The 13,482-nt window shown below is 34.4% G+C and overlaps 2 protein-coding genes and 1 non-coding gene across 3 annotated transcripts; 2 read left to right on the top strand and 1 right to left on the bottom strand.

Moving 5' to 3' along the window:
* Nucleotides 1-158: 158 nt before the first annotated feature.
* Nucleotides 159-308, top strand: LOC116000551. Its single transcript, XR_004094129.1, has one exon. It is a non-coding gene; the product is annotated as a U4 spliceosomal RNA (small nuclear RNA).
* An 885-nt stretch (nt 309-1,193) lies between these two features.
* On the bottom strand, nt 1,194-7,671 carry LOC115999916 (asparagine synthetase [glutamine-hydrolyzing] 2). The gene is made up of 14 exons (XM_031239869.1): nt 7,592-7,671; nt 6,763-6,901; nt 6,149-6,244; nt 5,859-6,000; nt 5,421-5,516; nt 4,818-4,912; nt 3,989-4,150; nt 3,406-3,486; nt 3,052-3,273; nt 2,798-2,932; nt 2,176-2,256; nt 1,932-2,018; nt 1,731-1,838; nt 1,194-1,638 (listed from the first exon to the last, which is right to left on the bottom strand). The coding sequence occupies exons 1-14, from the start codon at nt 7,669-7,671 to the stop codon at nt 1,414-1,416; spliced, it is 1,749 nt and encodes a 582-aa protein (XP_031095729.1). The 3' UTR covers nt 1,194-1,413.
* Nucleotides 7,672-9,548: 1,877 nt separating this feature from the next.
* LOC116000528 (UDP-N-acetylglucosamine transporter ROCK1-like) lies at nt 9,549-12,198 on the top strand. The gene is made up of 7 exons (XM_031240618.1): nt 9,549-9,824; nt 10,272-10,320; nt 10,425-10,651; nt 10,819-11,017; nt 11,116-11,259; nt 11,540-11,614; nt 11,772-12,198. The coding sequence occupies exons 1-7, from the start codon at nt 9,685-9,687 to the stop codon at nt 11,931-11,933; spliced, it is 996 nt and encodes a 331-aa protein (XP_031096478.1). The 5' UTR covers nt 9,549-9,684; the 3' UTR covers nt 11,934-12,198.
* Nucleotides 12,199-13,482: the final 1,284 nt, after the last annotated feature.

Below are 13,482 nucleotides of genomic sequence, written 5' to 3' on the forward strand. Positions count from 1 at the left end.
AGTAATCGCGTATACAGAATGTTAAAATTTGTGTTTGTGGTATCATAATGTGGATGGGGTGTTGTAATGGATATTGTTTTTGTCCCACATCGGCTGCAGACTAAAGCAGAGGGGGATAAGGGTATTATAAAATGGGAGGCGAGGGAAGAGTTGAAAGCATCTTTGCGCTTGGGGCAATGACGCAGCTAGTGAGGTTCTAACCGAGGCGCGTCTATTGCTGGTTGAAAACTATTTCCAAACCCCCTCTATGGCTTGGGTTCGTCCTAAGCCTTAGAGAATTTTTGAAAGGGCTTTCTTCTTTGAAAGCCCTACAATTTTAGTCTAAAATTTCTTCAGAACATCAGATATGTTGAGACTATCTGTGTACAAGTGAGAAGATGTGTTGATCGATGTTAAATATGGTATCCATTTTTATTAATTAAGTTACTAAGTATTTAAACTGAGACCTCCTATAATTTATTAAGACGTATTATATATTTTTTAATTATTATTGTGTTTGACTTAATAAATGTATTTATTTAAGTTATTTTAATATGTACCTCGTTTAATTTAAATTTGTGAGTCAGATCAAAGATTTGATCCATTCGATCCGATAACATTGGTTTATAATCAACTTTAGACTATGGTCCATACACTTATAAAAAGTACATTTTTAATATTTAAAAATATATTATTTAATTTGGTTTATAATCAACTTTAGACTATGGTCCATACACTTATAAAAAGTACATTTTTAATATATAAAAAATATATTATTATATATTATTATATATATTATTTGTGTGCATTTAGATAATGTACATCCAATACAAATATTTTTAATATATTAAAAATGTTTGTATTTTTAATATATTAAAAATGTATTTTGTATTCATGATCCGCGAACTATATACAATAATTGTAAATATTTTTAATATATTAAAAATGTATTTATATACAATAATAATTGTAAATATTTTTAATATATTAAAAATGTATTTTGTATTCATGATCCGCGAACTATACTCTATACAATAATTTGCCTAGGCCGGCTACGACCTATTGACCTGTGAACTTAAAGGGCAAGACAGCCTGACCCTTTCAAGCCCATAAAATTGGCAGGTTCTAAAGCCAGTCTTGCCAAAGGGCAGGCTTTGACGGCTCTTGGTTTAGATACTAAAATTGGCAATGTTTTGTCCTGATTCAGCTTTTTATTAGTCTACTATTCAATAGGAAAATGGATTGCTTGTTCACCGTTTGTTAAACAGTACCAGTGATATAAAATACACAATCAAACTTGCAGAGCTAATGTTTGTTTTAACAGTACCAGTGACATAAAATACACAATCAAACTTGCAGTGCGATATGTATGCTATCGTTCTTTTCAATTCTGCAAAACCAAAGAAATCGATACCTTTGTGACTAAATACACGATCAAACTGCAACACTAGCCTTCTCTACTTCCAGTTTCTGAGTTGAGGTTTCAGATGAAGTGGTCTTCTTTGCATCCGGGGCATGTTCATACGCTGCTGCATGAATCCCGAGAGCTGCTCTGCCAGACGGATCTAGATTCTTTGACCAGGACGCATCCCATTCTACAGCTCTTGCAGTGCTGCATGCCACGCTTGGCCCCCCGGGAACTGTTGACCTTGCAGCGTTCTGATTGGTTTCAAAGTAACAAAAAAATATGTAATGAGAGGGAGGTAGCGACAGCGACTAGAGAGAGAATTAAGAATCGGGTCAAAACACACCTTGGGGAAGAATCTCTCGAAGATTGTCCTATAATAGTATCCTTCTTTCGTTGTTGGGGTGTTCTCTGGGTAAACGAAGCTTGCATTTGCCAACATTGAGTCAGAAACCTGTAAAAAGTAGCCATACGATATAAATGTCTACCACACTGCCCAGGCAAGGGAAGAGATCATGTTAGAAGAAAAGCAGGGAGGAATTCCCACCAGCGAGTTTGCATGATCCTTCAAGCCATCAATCCAACTATACCCAACTCCATCACTGAACTGCTCCTTTTGCCTGTACAAAATATGCTGAAAGCACAATGCAACACAATTGAACCTCCAAAATCAAGCTGAGGTATAACTTGACAGATAGACATAAATACCGTGCACTTTTATGCATGTGCAAGATAGAAACAAGGTGGATATAACAAGTTACTAAAATTTACATTAGAAACGAAACACAAACCTTTGGCAGATAAGGTTCCTGCTCATCATCAAAAGCATTGCGCAGAATCCACTTCTCAATTCTTCCAAGATCGGGCCTTACCTATATATTTAATCAGTAAAATGCAAAGACTCAGTGGATGAACAAGATTTTAAGCAACTAACACGTAGTTATAATCAATCAAACTATATCATAGTCGAGAATCCAGGTAACCAACACATCTATTATTTTCCATAACAAGACCAATCTATATAGCAACTGGCACATGTCAATAGTATATAATTAACTGGCCAACAACCAAAATTTTTGCACTTGGTTTTTCTTAGCAGGGATTTATAGCCAGATTCTTAAATCTTAACATGACAGCCAGAACTTGCACTCTGGTTAAGAAATCAAACTGGGAAGGTAAAGCAAGCTCAAAATTTTCCTTTTCTTTTCCTTTTGATATTACATTGTACAGAAACATCAAACAAGATATAACATCTTTAATGCAATTAATTTAGTAGTAGAATCACCTATTGAAAACCATAATCACATTCTTTTTCATTTCTCATTTCAGGGGATACTTCAGGTTTTATTTATTTATTTATTTTATTGAGATGAGGGAGGCCTGGGGGTACAACACTTAAGTACTCGAGCTTACCATTTTCCATTCAGGATCAATACTCATTGCAGTGTTGATGAATTCCTTATCTAAGAAGGGCACACGAGCCTCAACACCCCATGCAGAAGTTGACTTATTGGCTCTCAAGCAGTCATAAAGATGCAGAGCTTTAATCTAGTTTTACATGAAACAAATAGCCATCAGAATTGCATAATGTGCATTCAATTTAATTCAGTGTATTTCTAGAAAAAATCCTTCCTGAAAAGGGTCAAGAGAAAATGTTTGAGTAACACCTTTTGACAAGTTTCCTTGTGAAACTCCTCCTTGTTGGGTGCCTTGTGGAAATATAGATAACCACCAAAAATTTCATCAGAACCTTCCCCAGATATAACCATTTTCACTCCCAAAGATTTTATTTTTCGAGACATGAGAAACATTGGAGTGCTGGCTCTGATAGTGGTCACATCATAAGTTTCAATATGGTATATAACTTCCTCAAGTGCATCAATTCCTTCCTGAATGTAGCAGTAGAAGTCAAAATAAAATAAAATAAGAGCAAAGGGATGCTTGGTTGTTATTCAAACAAGCAACCCCACCAAAAAATTGGAAAATGAGATTACATTGTTTTATGCAGAGAGAAAGAATACCTGTACTGTAAAATGAAACTCATGGTGACGAGTTCCAAGGTAGTCTGCCACTTCCCTGGCAGCTTTAAGATCAGGAGAACCCTGAGTAAAAAGTAGAAAGAGCCTTCAGACAGGCTTAAAACTAAAAGGCAAAGAAGAAGAATCTTTAATGTTTTAAACTAAACGATAAAGGTAGCTTTTCTAAACAAAACAGAATGAGTGGCAGAAAATAACCAAGGTTTTATGGTTACAAATCTTACAGTAGTTCATCCTCAGCTTTAAGCAAAACTATAATTAGTACAATAATAGCCATGTTTCCTCTTCCATTTACATAAATTGCAGCAGACAACTTACTCAAAAGTCAGCCCTTCAATATAGATGCTTTATGCTATCACCGAGCATAGTTTATATAGTTGGTCATGTAAGAAAAAACACATGTATACAGATGGAACTTCAAGCATGCCATAAAGATATTTTATGGTTATTTTTGAAAATTCATGCAAGCAAGGGCCACTAAATAAACTCAATAAATGAGAGAAGACAAGATTTGGATTTCCTTAAATTCTCTTACAACATGCTAGAATTTCTCTATGAGAACTCATACCTTCAAACCAATGCAAAAGGTATGCAACTGCGATCCCCATTGGCAGGCAGCTTCAGAGTTCGCCAAAAACCGGCTAGCCACAGCAGCAACAAGTGATGAATCCAGTCCACCCGACAAAAGTACACCAAAGGGCACGTCTGTCATAAGTCTTTTCATTACTGCCTGAATAAATTAAGAGAAGAAAAACAGAGATTAGCATTCATACAGTGATCCAGCAGAAGGAGAATGATAGAATTTTACTATAAACAAATTTTTAGGGAAAAAAAAAAGGAGGGAAGTAAAATTTAACCACATCATTCCATGAAATTTATTTTTATGCTTTGAATTATTCGAAGTTCAAGGAAAATGTTAAAAGCAGATGCAAAGTGTTAATTATAAAGGACAGAAAAGTAGAAAACAGCTACATTGTTATTTTAATAAGCTACAGAGACGATGTGTAAGGAATATAATGATTAAACAGACAAAATCCAGAATAAGATTATAAAGGATTCAAAAATGAGGACGTATCTAGAGCATAAAATAATAGAGTACAAAAAACACCAACCTAGATTCCTGATTATAAGTTAAATGATAATTGATGGTTCTTTGGATAGGCCAGGTCAGGACTTAAGAACCAACAAAAAATATCTAAAAATTAAAAGTCATTACTTTTCAGGCTGTAGGTGCATTACTAAATCATAAAAGAAGATGTTAAAGTACACAAACGAGTCATAGGAAGCAAGACATTTGTTTTTTGTTCTTTGTAAGTACAATGGAAGCAGGAATTAAATTAAGGCAGTAAATAAGTAAATTCAAATTTAAATCTCAAGAAATTCTAGAATAATCATACCTTCTCAAAGGCCTTGCGTAAGAGAAGAGGATCATATGGAGTCGAAGGAATGTCTTCCAAATACCATGGTGGGTTGTACCATCTTCTGAGCGCTCCTGTGAGCAAATAATATTGAGACACTTCATAAATAAAAACATTTTAAGAAAGGAATTCTGAAGAAGAGAATTAAAATATAAGCTTAGCACTTGGAAGGCATAAAAAATTGCTTCGCCAACTTCTCAAAAAGTTTTGCAAAACAGGTGTACTTTTGCAGAAGAAATTAAAAATAAAAATAAATAAATAAATAAAGGAAAGACAGATGTGATTTTGTGAATCAATGTGATTGAAAGTAATAGACTAAACTGATTTTCTTGAAACATTTCCACAACATGATAAACGAAATAATTGAACTTCTGAAAATTGATATACAGTTTATACTGTACAATTTACTCTGCACATATAAGCATTTTTATATGTTCACAAGTGTCTATGAGTACAACCATCATCATGGAATTTTGATAGAATCAAAGAGGTAGCAATTGAATTGATAATACTGTTAAAGGATTATACATGTTGAATTAAATTCAGTAATTCATGGTAGCCATCAGCTTAAAATCAGCATACCAGTTTTGCTTGAATATATATGTCCAGGAAGGAAACTCATGAATCTTTCACAATCATCACTCAAGGCTTTCATTTCTGAAGCAAACCATACAGACCCTGCAGAGAAAGCAACAATTAATAGGAGTGCATTTGTAAATCTATGCCACTTTGTCTAATAACAATACTTCAATTCAATCATTTTATATTGTTGAAGATATATATGATATAATAAATGTGTATCCACACTACCAGTGTAAGCTTTTTGATAAGGTGGAAGACATCACACAATAGGGCAACTTGGAAAGCAAAGGTCCTAGATTTGAATCTCGTGTGCTACCCATCATCAAAATAATTCCATGGGAATTGTTGAAGATAAATATGGAGTATAAAGTAATAAATGGGTATCTCACTAACATCTTAGGATTTAGAAATATGATGAAGCTGTGAGCAGTAGCATACCATCAAGACCCCAGCCCATATAAAGTGGCGTAATACCAATAGCATCCCTGGCAGCAATGAAACTGTTGTTGCGGGTGTCAAGAAGCACAAAAGAAAACATTCCATCCAACATATCAACAAAATCTTCTCCATATTCTTCATACTGAAATAAAGATTGCAAATTCAAGAAACACAAGAGATAAATAAATACACTAGATTGTGTACTTTTGCATCTGACAATCATATTACCAAGCATTCATGTTTCAGTTATTAGATGAAATTGTGGAAAATATATATGCTAAAGTACTTACAAGATGTGCAATAACTTCACAATCACTACCAGTCCGGAAGGAATGAGACGGGAGCTTTTCCCTCAGTTCTTTATGGTTATATATCTCACCATTGACCTAGAAGCAAAAGCAACAGAAATGTAGATCAATCTTGAGGACAAGTTCATAGATGGACAGCAATAGTAAGTGGCTAGTCATAAGGTTGATAGAGAGAAAATGTACCCTCACTATCAAGTATCTATAAAGTCCATACATGAGATGCAACAATGTTTAACCACAACTGTACTCCTTTATCTGGTTTTGATACTGGGAGTTTGGAAGTTTAGAGACTAGAGAGAGTTCACTAGAAATCAACTTAACAACAACAAAGAGAAATTGTATACAACCACCAATCAAACAGCTGGTTATGTCTACATACCTTTCAAACAAGACTCAAAAGAGAAATAAATAAACAACTTGTAAATCATTACACATTAACCTTAAGCTCAAAAAGAGATGCAACAACTCCAACAAGTATAGTTTCACTTAAATAGCAAGGAATCAGTATAGTAAATTTTGAAATATAGGAAGATTGTGAATATAGTTTATAAAAACTGAACTTCACATACAGTCAATCACAGAGAATATTCATCTACCGTGACAACAATGGTTTTGTCTTCATTGTACAGTGGTTGATCTCCAGAAGCAGGATCAATAATTGCTAATCGTTGATGTGCAAGATAACAATCACCTTGGCAATGCAATCCACTCCAATCGGGCCCTCTATGGCGCAACCTACAGTTACCAAACATCATATTAGAGACAGGGAGGAATATTTCAATACCACATGACTTTAGAATGATTTATGCAATTTCCCAATGAGAAGTGTAAAATGTAGCTGATATGCTAGCTCTGCCATTCATTTGATGAAACATAAAATTACAATCATATGTACACAAATACATAGATATCAAGGCCACTCTCTACCACAATATTGCTTTACACAAGCTACTAAGTTTATCTCCAAAACCAAACACATTGTTTACTCTCTCTCTGTTCAAACTGCTTGACCCAGAAACATGTTCATTTTTTAACAAAAAAGCTAACCAAAATTCAGTTTTCGGTAACATAATGTTATAAAACAGAGTAACAGACACTGCATACGTGATAAATTTCACGGGTTACAGGCAAGCAGATCCTACAAACCACCATATTCAATATGAAATGGATATTTCCATTTTGCATTACTTTTCAGGAAATATATTTGTTGTCCTCTGTTTTTTACACCTTTTTGGGGGAAAAACAAAAACAGAACTGACGGACAGAATCAATCCATTAACCTAAAAGTATCTAAAAACAATAGAACTTTGCCGATGAAAACAAATGTGCAAAACATTAAACAACCACGCTTCCTATAAAGCTGAACTCAAGCATTACAACTCACAGACATTGAAAGGAAATGAGATCCAAAGTTGAAACACACACCTCCTAGAAAGCTCGATGATTCTGGACCGCTTCGCCTGAGAGTTGTCTGTGCAACCGAACACTGCAAGTATTCCACACATGGCGGCGCCTCTCTCTCTCTCCCTCTCTCTCGTGATTTCTCTCTCAAGTTATCTGTACGTGCGTATCTATATGCTGTCTGAATAGGACCTATGAGAGAGAAGAGATAGGTTGGAATGAAATGAGAGTGGAGGCTGCTGAGCTGAGAGCTGAGCCGCCCGCTGTGAGCCTTTAAAAACCGGTGGCTTGACCCGGAGACCCGCTGGTTTTCAAAAGATTCCGGGTTATATGTGATTCTAGGGTTAAATTATAGTATTATACGCAAATTAGTGCGGAAGATTCGTGTCGGCGGGTCCCAGCTTGGGGGTATCTGGGATCTCCAGCCGCAATTAGGTCCAAGAAACCGGCGGCTTAGGCGACTGACTCGATCTTTTTATTTATTTATTGTTTTGGCCTTTGGGAATAAACAAATTAAGCAATATTAGATACTAGTACTATATTTTAATCCGTATTAAGCAATATTAGAGAATAGAACAGTTGGTATTTTTTTATCTAAAACGGACTTACACAAATATATTTGTGTAAATAAAATTATACTTGTTGCGATTATAAGATAGTTCAACTGGTCCAATAACTTACACAATTTGTCAAACAAATACCTGACCCACCAAGGATAATAGAGAACCACAATCAAACCCACTTGCATTGAGCCGTACGTCGTTTTGTCTTCTTTTTAAAAAAAAAATTAGTAAACTAATCGTGAATGTAGATTTATGATTGTGTGAATGTAGAGTTGTCCAGAATGTGTGAATGTGGAGGTTTCAAGTTGTGAATATGGAGTATAAAAATCGTGAATGTAGAGTTATGCATGTGTGAATCTGTAATAGAGTTAAAAAGTTCTAGCAACTTGTAGCCCTGTAATGTGTGAATGTGGAGTTCTCAAGTTGTGAATATGGAGTATAGGACCTGTGAATATAGAGTTTTGAATGTGTAAATGCATAACAGTGGTAATATAGTTACTAAACATATAATCTTGTAATGTGTAAATGTGGAGTTTACAAATTGTGAATGTAGAGTATAGTGTATGTGAATGTAGAGTTTGTGCTCCACATTTCAGGCCAATATGTTTAGTAAAAAAAAAAAAAAAACAGCGTCGTTTTTTGACCCAGGTCCAAGGTGGACCTGGGTCTACGGCATAACTACTGGCTAACCTATACCTACCTATTTGTTATGTTGTTAAACTAGCTCACCACAGCTTCTCGACAGAACTATAGTTTGTCACACCGCTTGATTGGTCGTTTGTGTCCTCTAAATGAAGCACACCACATCATAGCTATGACAATGGTTGTAGACTTGAGTATAAATATGACCGCTCTTTATGCAGCGCATTTTCTACTTTGTATATGACAATAGCATTGTAAAGTAATTGGAGTTATCCTATCTTCTAATATCAATTGAGTTTCACATTGTACTCATTCACCAATATAAGAATTTATCACTTTATAGTCTTAGCTCTTACTTCAGTTTAATTTACGCAAGAGGTAACCTGCAGGCTGCAGCTACTACAAGAGTGTATATTGAGTAAATATTACATTGTGATCTTAACTGGCAAAAGACTATAATGAGGTAAATCAGTCTAAGTTGTTCATAATTGACTGACACAAATCAATAAAGCCAATATGTCCTATCTATAAAGATTGAACTTAAAACCTTACAATTATCAAGCCAGCAACCTAACTACATGGAGTTCGTCATTTAATATAATACTCCATATTATTTAGACTACACCATATATATTGAAATAAAGCAATTAAGATATACCATAGCATATAGTCAGTAGTTAATACCGTTACAAATAGATACACAATTCAATGAATTCATATCTTATGTAAATTTTACAATGGAGACCTTTTCTGCAAGTCGTTAAAGTGTTAAACAAACAAAACTGAAAATCACAAAAAACGGTTCGTCCCTCCAAACACTGAATGTCATCACCGCATCGATCTGTGCTTCATCTCCGACCACCCTGATAACCGGCGACGATAGAATTCGTGCTTCCTTTCGGGTCTCCGACAATGCCGGCGATTGTTCACAAAGCTCCGATATTAGGCTTAGAGAGCCCGAGTGCAAACAAAAGCTCCAAAGTCTGGCTTTTCTCGCTACTGCTTACCCTCCAGTACGGTGCTCAGCCGCTCATCTCCAAACGCTTCGTAGGGTTCGAATTTCGCTCAATGCTATTCGATTTCCACAATGTTCATTCCTTACCTATATATGCAAATTCGTATCAACTTCTTAATATCGATCATGTGCTTAAATTTTATTTTCCTTCTTTTTCCGATCGTATGCTAGCTTCAATTCAATTGTTTTACCTGAATCTATCATTGTTCGTATCTACTGAAATCCTAGACTGCTGTGATTGTTGCTTTCTGTGTATATTGGTGGAGGTAGTGTTGCTTTCAAAGAATCAAAGATCTTTGATTTGAATTAAGCATGCCTGTTTCTATTCTAATGATAGCCAGTTACCAATTTACCATAATAACAATAATAAAAAATAAATTAAATACTCCAAAGCTTTTTCTGTCTCCCATGATAAACACTGCCTACCTTGAATAGTTACAACAATGGCAAAAGTCCAGATGTTCATGTAATAATTGTCGTGCAGGCGAGAAGTGATTGTAACTTCATCTGTTTTAGCATGTGAAATAGTCAAGGTAACATAATATTTTCCTACCTTTCTTTTACTCCCATATTCCACTCATAAGTCAGTTCAATTCATTGCTCTGTATGTATAGTGGCATTGACATTCATTTTTCAGGTTGGTTTTGCTTTTATTCTCATAGCAAAAGAAGGCACTCTGAAGAAATTATACACGCAGTGGAATTTGGTTGCCTCTTTGACTGCTTCAGGACTACCAGCAACCATATATGCACTCCAGAATAGCTTGTTGCAGATTTCTTACAAAAATCTTGATTCGCTCACCTTTTCAATTTTGAACCAAACCAAGCTGTTTTTCACAGCTCTGTTTGCATATGTAATATTGAGGTATGTGTTTATTTTGCATCTTTCTGAGATCCAAGTTCCATTACTAGTTTCAAAATGTTGCTATATCGAATATGATATCTTAGCTCTACCAAACTGCCATTGTTCATTTCACTTCAGAATTGGCACTTTGGCATCTCTGATGGACCTTCTTTTCTGAATTTTTCTAGGCAAAATCAATCACTTCAACAAATTGGGGCTCTTTTGTTGTTGATCATTGCAGCTGTCCTTCTAACTGTTAGTGAAGGCTCTAATACTGAACCTGGTAGTAATAATTCTGATGAAATCTTATTCTTTGGAATTGTTCCAGTCTTGGTAGCTTCTGTACTCTCTGGTCTGGCTTCTGCATTGTGCCAATGGGCCACTCAGGCAATTAAGCAGACTTTTGCTCTACCTCTTTCCTGTTGCCAAAATTTGTTTATGGTTGTTCCTTTACACCCTTTCTTTTTCCTTTCTCACTTCTACAGGTAAAGAAACACAGTTCTTACCTGATGACTGTGGAGATGTCCATAATAGGGAGTCTTTGCTTGCTGGCTAGCACCTTTAAGTCTCCAGATGGAGAATCCATCAGGCAACTTGGATTCTTTCATGGCTGGACTCCATTAACATTGGTAACTCTTTTCTTAGTACATATTTATGATTCTCTTTTTTGGATAAAATTGAATTGCATTTACAATGCATCTTATTATTTCAGGATGCTTTTAAATCCACAAAGTTGGAATCTGGATGTTGAATTGAAAGAGACATCTTTTCTGTTCCATTGCAAATAGATGAAAGGACCATCATATCGTTATATATAAGGGAACGAAAGAAAATGAAGCTAAAAATGACTAACAAACTACTTGAGAGTGCCATAAATTCGAAGGTAATATTTATCTGTTTCATTTTCAGATCCCTGTCGTACTAAATGCCGGTGGTGGAATCCTGGTTGGTCTTATTACCACATACGCCGGTGGAGTAAAAAAGGCAAGTAGTTTGTATATGTAAACAACCACCTCCCCCTTTCTCTCCCTTGCTCCCTAGCCATCTTCCTCAATTCTTGACATCTGATATATTTTGCTTTCTGTATTGATTGTATGTATATGCTTCCCGGCCCACTGTTGTTTTACATCATTACATGCAGGGATTTGTGTCTGTGTCTGCACTTCTAGTTACTGGTTTACTGCAGTTCATCTTTGATGGAAAACCTCCTTCGTTGTACTGTCTTGTTGCACTTCCACTGGTTATTGCTAGCATAACTATTTACCAAAAATTCCCATACCGTGTTAGGAAGAAGGAGTCATGAAGACACATACAAAGTTGTGACAAGGAGCTTATCTATTTTTCCCATATTCCCATATTGGCATAACACAGAAAATGGTTTTGGTTGTGCTAATTAACAGATTCTCGAGAGATATATAGCTAGCTAGGTGAGAGTAGTTGCAGATTTGTTGTTCTTTTTTGAATGGTGGCAGCCTTACAAGTTACAAGCTAGGATGTTATAAAGGTATATTTGTAATGTATGGTTATTAATTAATTATTTCGTTAAATGTGAAATAGTAATTGGATTTGTGGACTTGTGGTACGGTATTTGATGTTAATTGCATATTTGGTTTCAAATATATCTATTCTATACATATTAAGTTATTTTCGTGTATCATCAATGATCATATTGTAAACTAAGATCTACCATGAACTAACATTGTGAACCATGATCCATATTATGTACACACAATGTTATTATATATATAATCTGTTAATTGAAAATATATAATGTTAATTGTATATGTGTTATTTAGACTAATAAGGTTCACAATGGAACAATATATAATGTTAATTGTATATGTGTAATTTAGACTAATAAGGTTCACAATAGATTGTAACAAAGTCAATAGTAAAAAATACTTCCTCTAAAAGAAAAATGAAGAAGAGTTTACTTTCTAGAACCGAAAAATAATTTTCAGAAATCATTTTTCGAATTTCTAAACACACCCTAAGATAAATCTTCTATTAAGGATTTCAAAGAATGTTTAACCATGTAACACATAACATCACACCAAAATACTGAAATCTCCCCTTTTAAATTTTTCACATAAAAATCATGTTACACTCTTTTTCTACCTCTTTAAAGCCATTATGGTTATTATCAACATTGAATTATGGGTCCAAATCCTTTCATTTCATATATTAATGGCTAATTTATTATTATTACAAAGGAATGCCACTTAATTTTACCTAATATTTAATTTGTACACAAGGTCGTCCACAAAGATATATAGTAATGTATTTAAATGGAGTGATTATCGACATTTTCATTAATAAATCATCTTGCATTACATCCAAAAGATAAAAAATAAAAGACACATAATCGTTTCCCTTTCATTTGGCAAATAATCCAAAAAAAAAGAAACATAATAATACATTACTTTTGAATTAATTAAAAGAGAATTAGTAAGAATTAAACTCATGACTTAAATTCACTAATAATTTACTCTAAATTTTTTATAATTGATTAACTCATATCAAAAAATTTATAAACAAATCTCACATAAAATCATATTTAAAACTTTTTTTTTGAAAGCATATTTGAAACTTGTTATTACTAAATGGAAAAAGTGTCAAATAGACCACTGAACTTATCGCTTTTGTGCAATTGGGCCATTGAACTTAAAAAGTGTGCAATTCAACCATCAAACAAGCAAAATTTGTGCAATTGGACCATTTTTACAAAAATTTTCTGGTAAAATCCAATTATATTACTAACATATATGTATTAAGAGTGGCATTTTCTTCTACTATACTAGTTGGGAGTCAATATTGAAATGTTTTTAACTCAAATTGAATTAAATTTTTTT

Source organism: Ipomoea triloba, chromosome 12 (genome assembly GCF_003576645.1).
Source record: "Ipomoea triloba cultivar NCNSP0323 chromosome 12, ASM357664v1".
In the NCBI taxonomy this organism is placed as follows: Eukaryota; Viridiplantae; Streptophyta; class Magnoliopsida; order Solanales; family Convolvulaceae; genus Ipomoea; species Ipomoea triloba.

Coding starts and splice junctions, on each gene's coding strand:
- LOC115999916 (XM_031239869.1), bottom strand. CDS start 7,671: ATGTGTGGAATACTTGCAGTGTTCGGTTGCACAGACAACTCTCAGGCG. Junction 6,001..6,148: donor GTGAAGTTATTGCACATCTT/GTAAGTACTTTA, acceptor TCTTTATTTCAG/TATGAAGAATATGGAGAAGA. Junction 2,257..2,797: donor TTGATCCTGAATGGAAAATG/GTAAGCTCGAGT, acceptor TTAAATATATAG/GTAAGGCCCGATCTTGGAAG.
- LOC116000528 (XM_031240618.1), top strand. CDS start 9,685: ATGCCGGCGATTGTTCACAAAGCTCCGATATTAGGCTTAGAGAGCCCG. Junction 11,018..11,115: donor TGTGCCAATGGGCCACTCAG/GCAATTAAGCAG, acceptor TCACTTCTACAG/GTAAAGAAACACAGTTCTTA. Junction 11,615..11,771: donor ACGCCGGTGGAGTAAAAAAG/GCAAGTAGTTTG, acceptor CATTACATGCAG/GGATTTGTGTCTGTGTCTGC.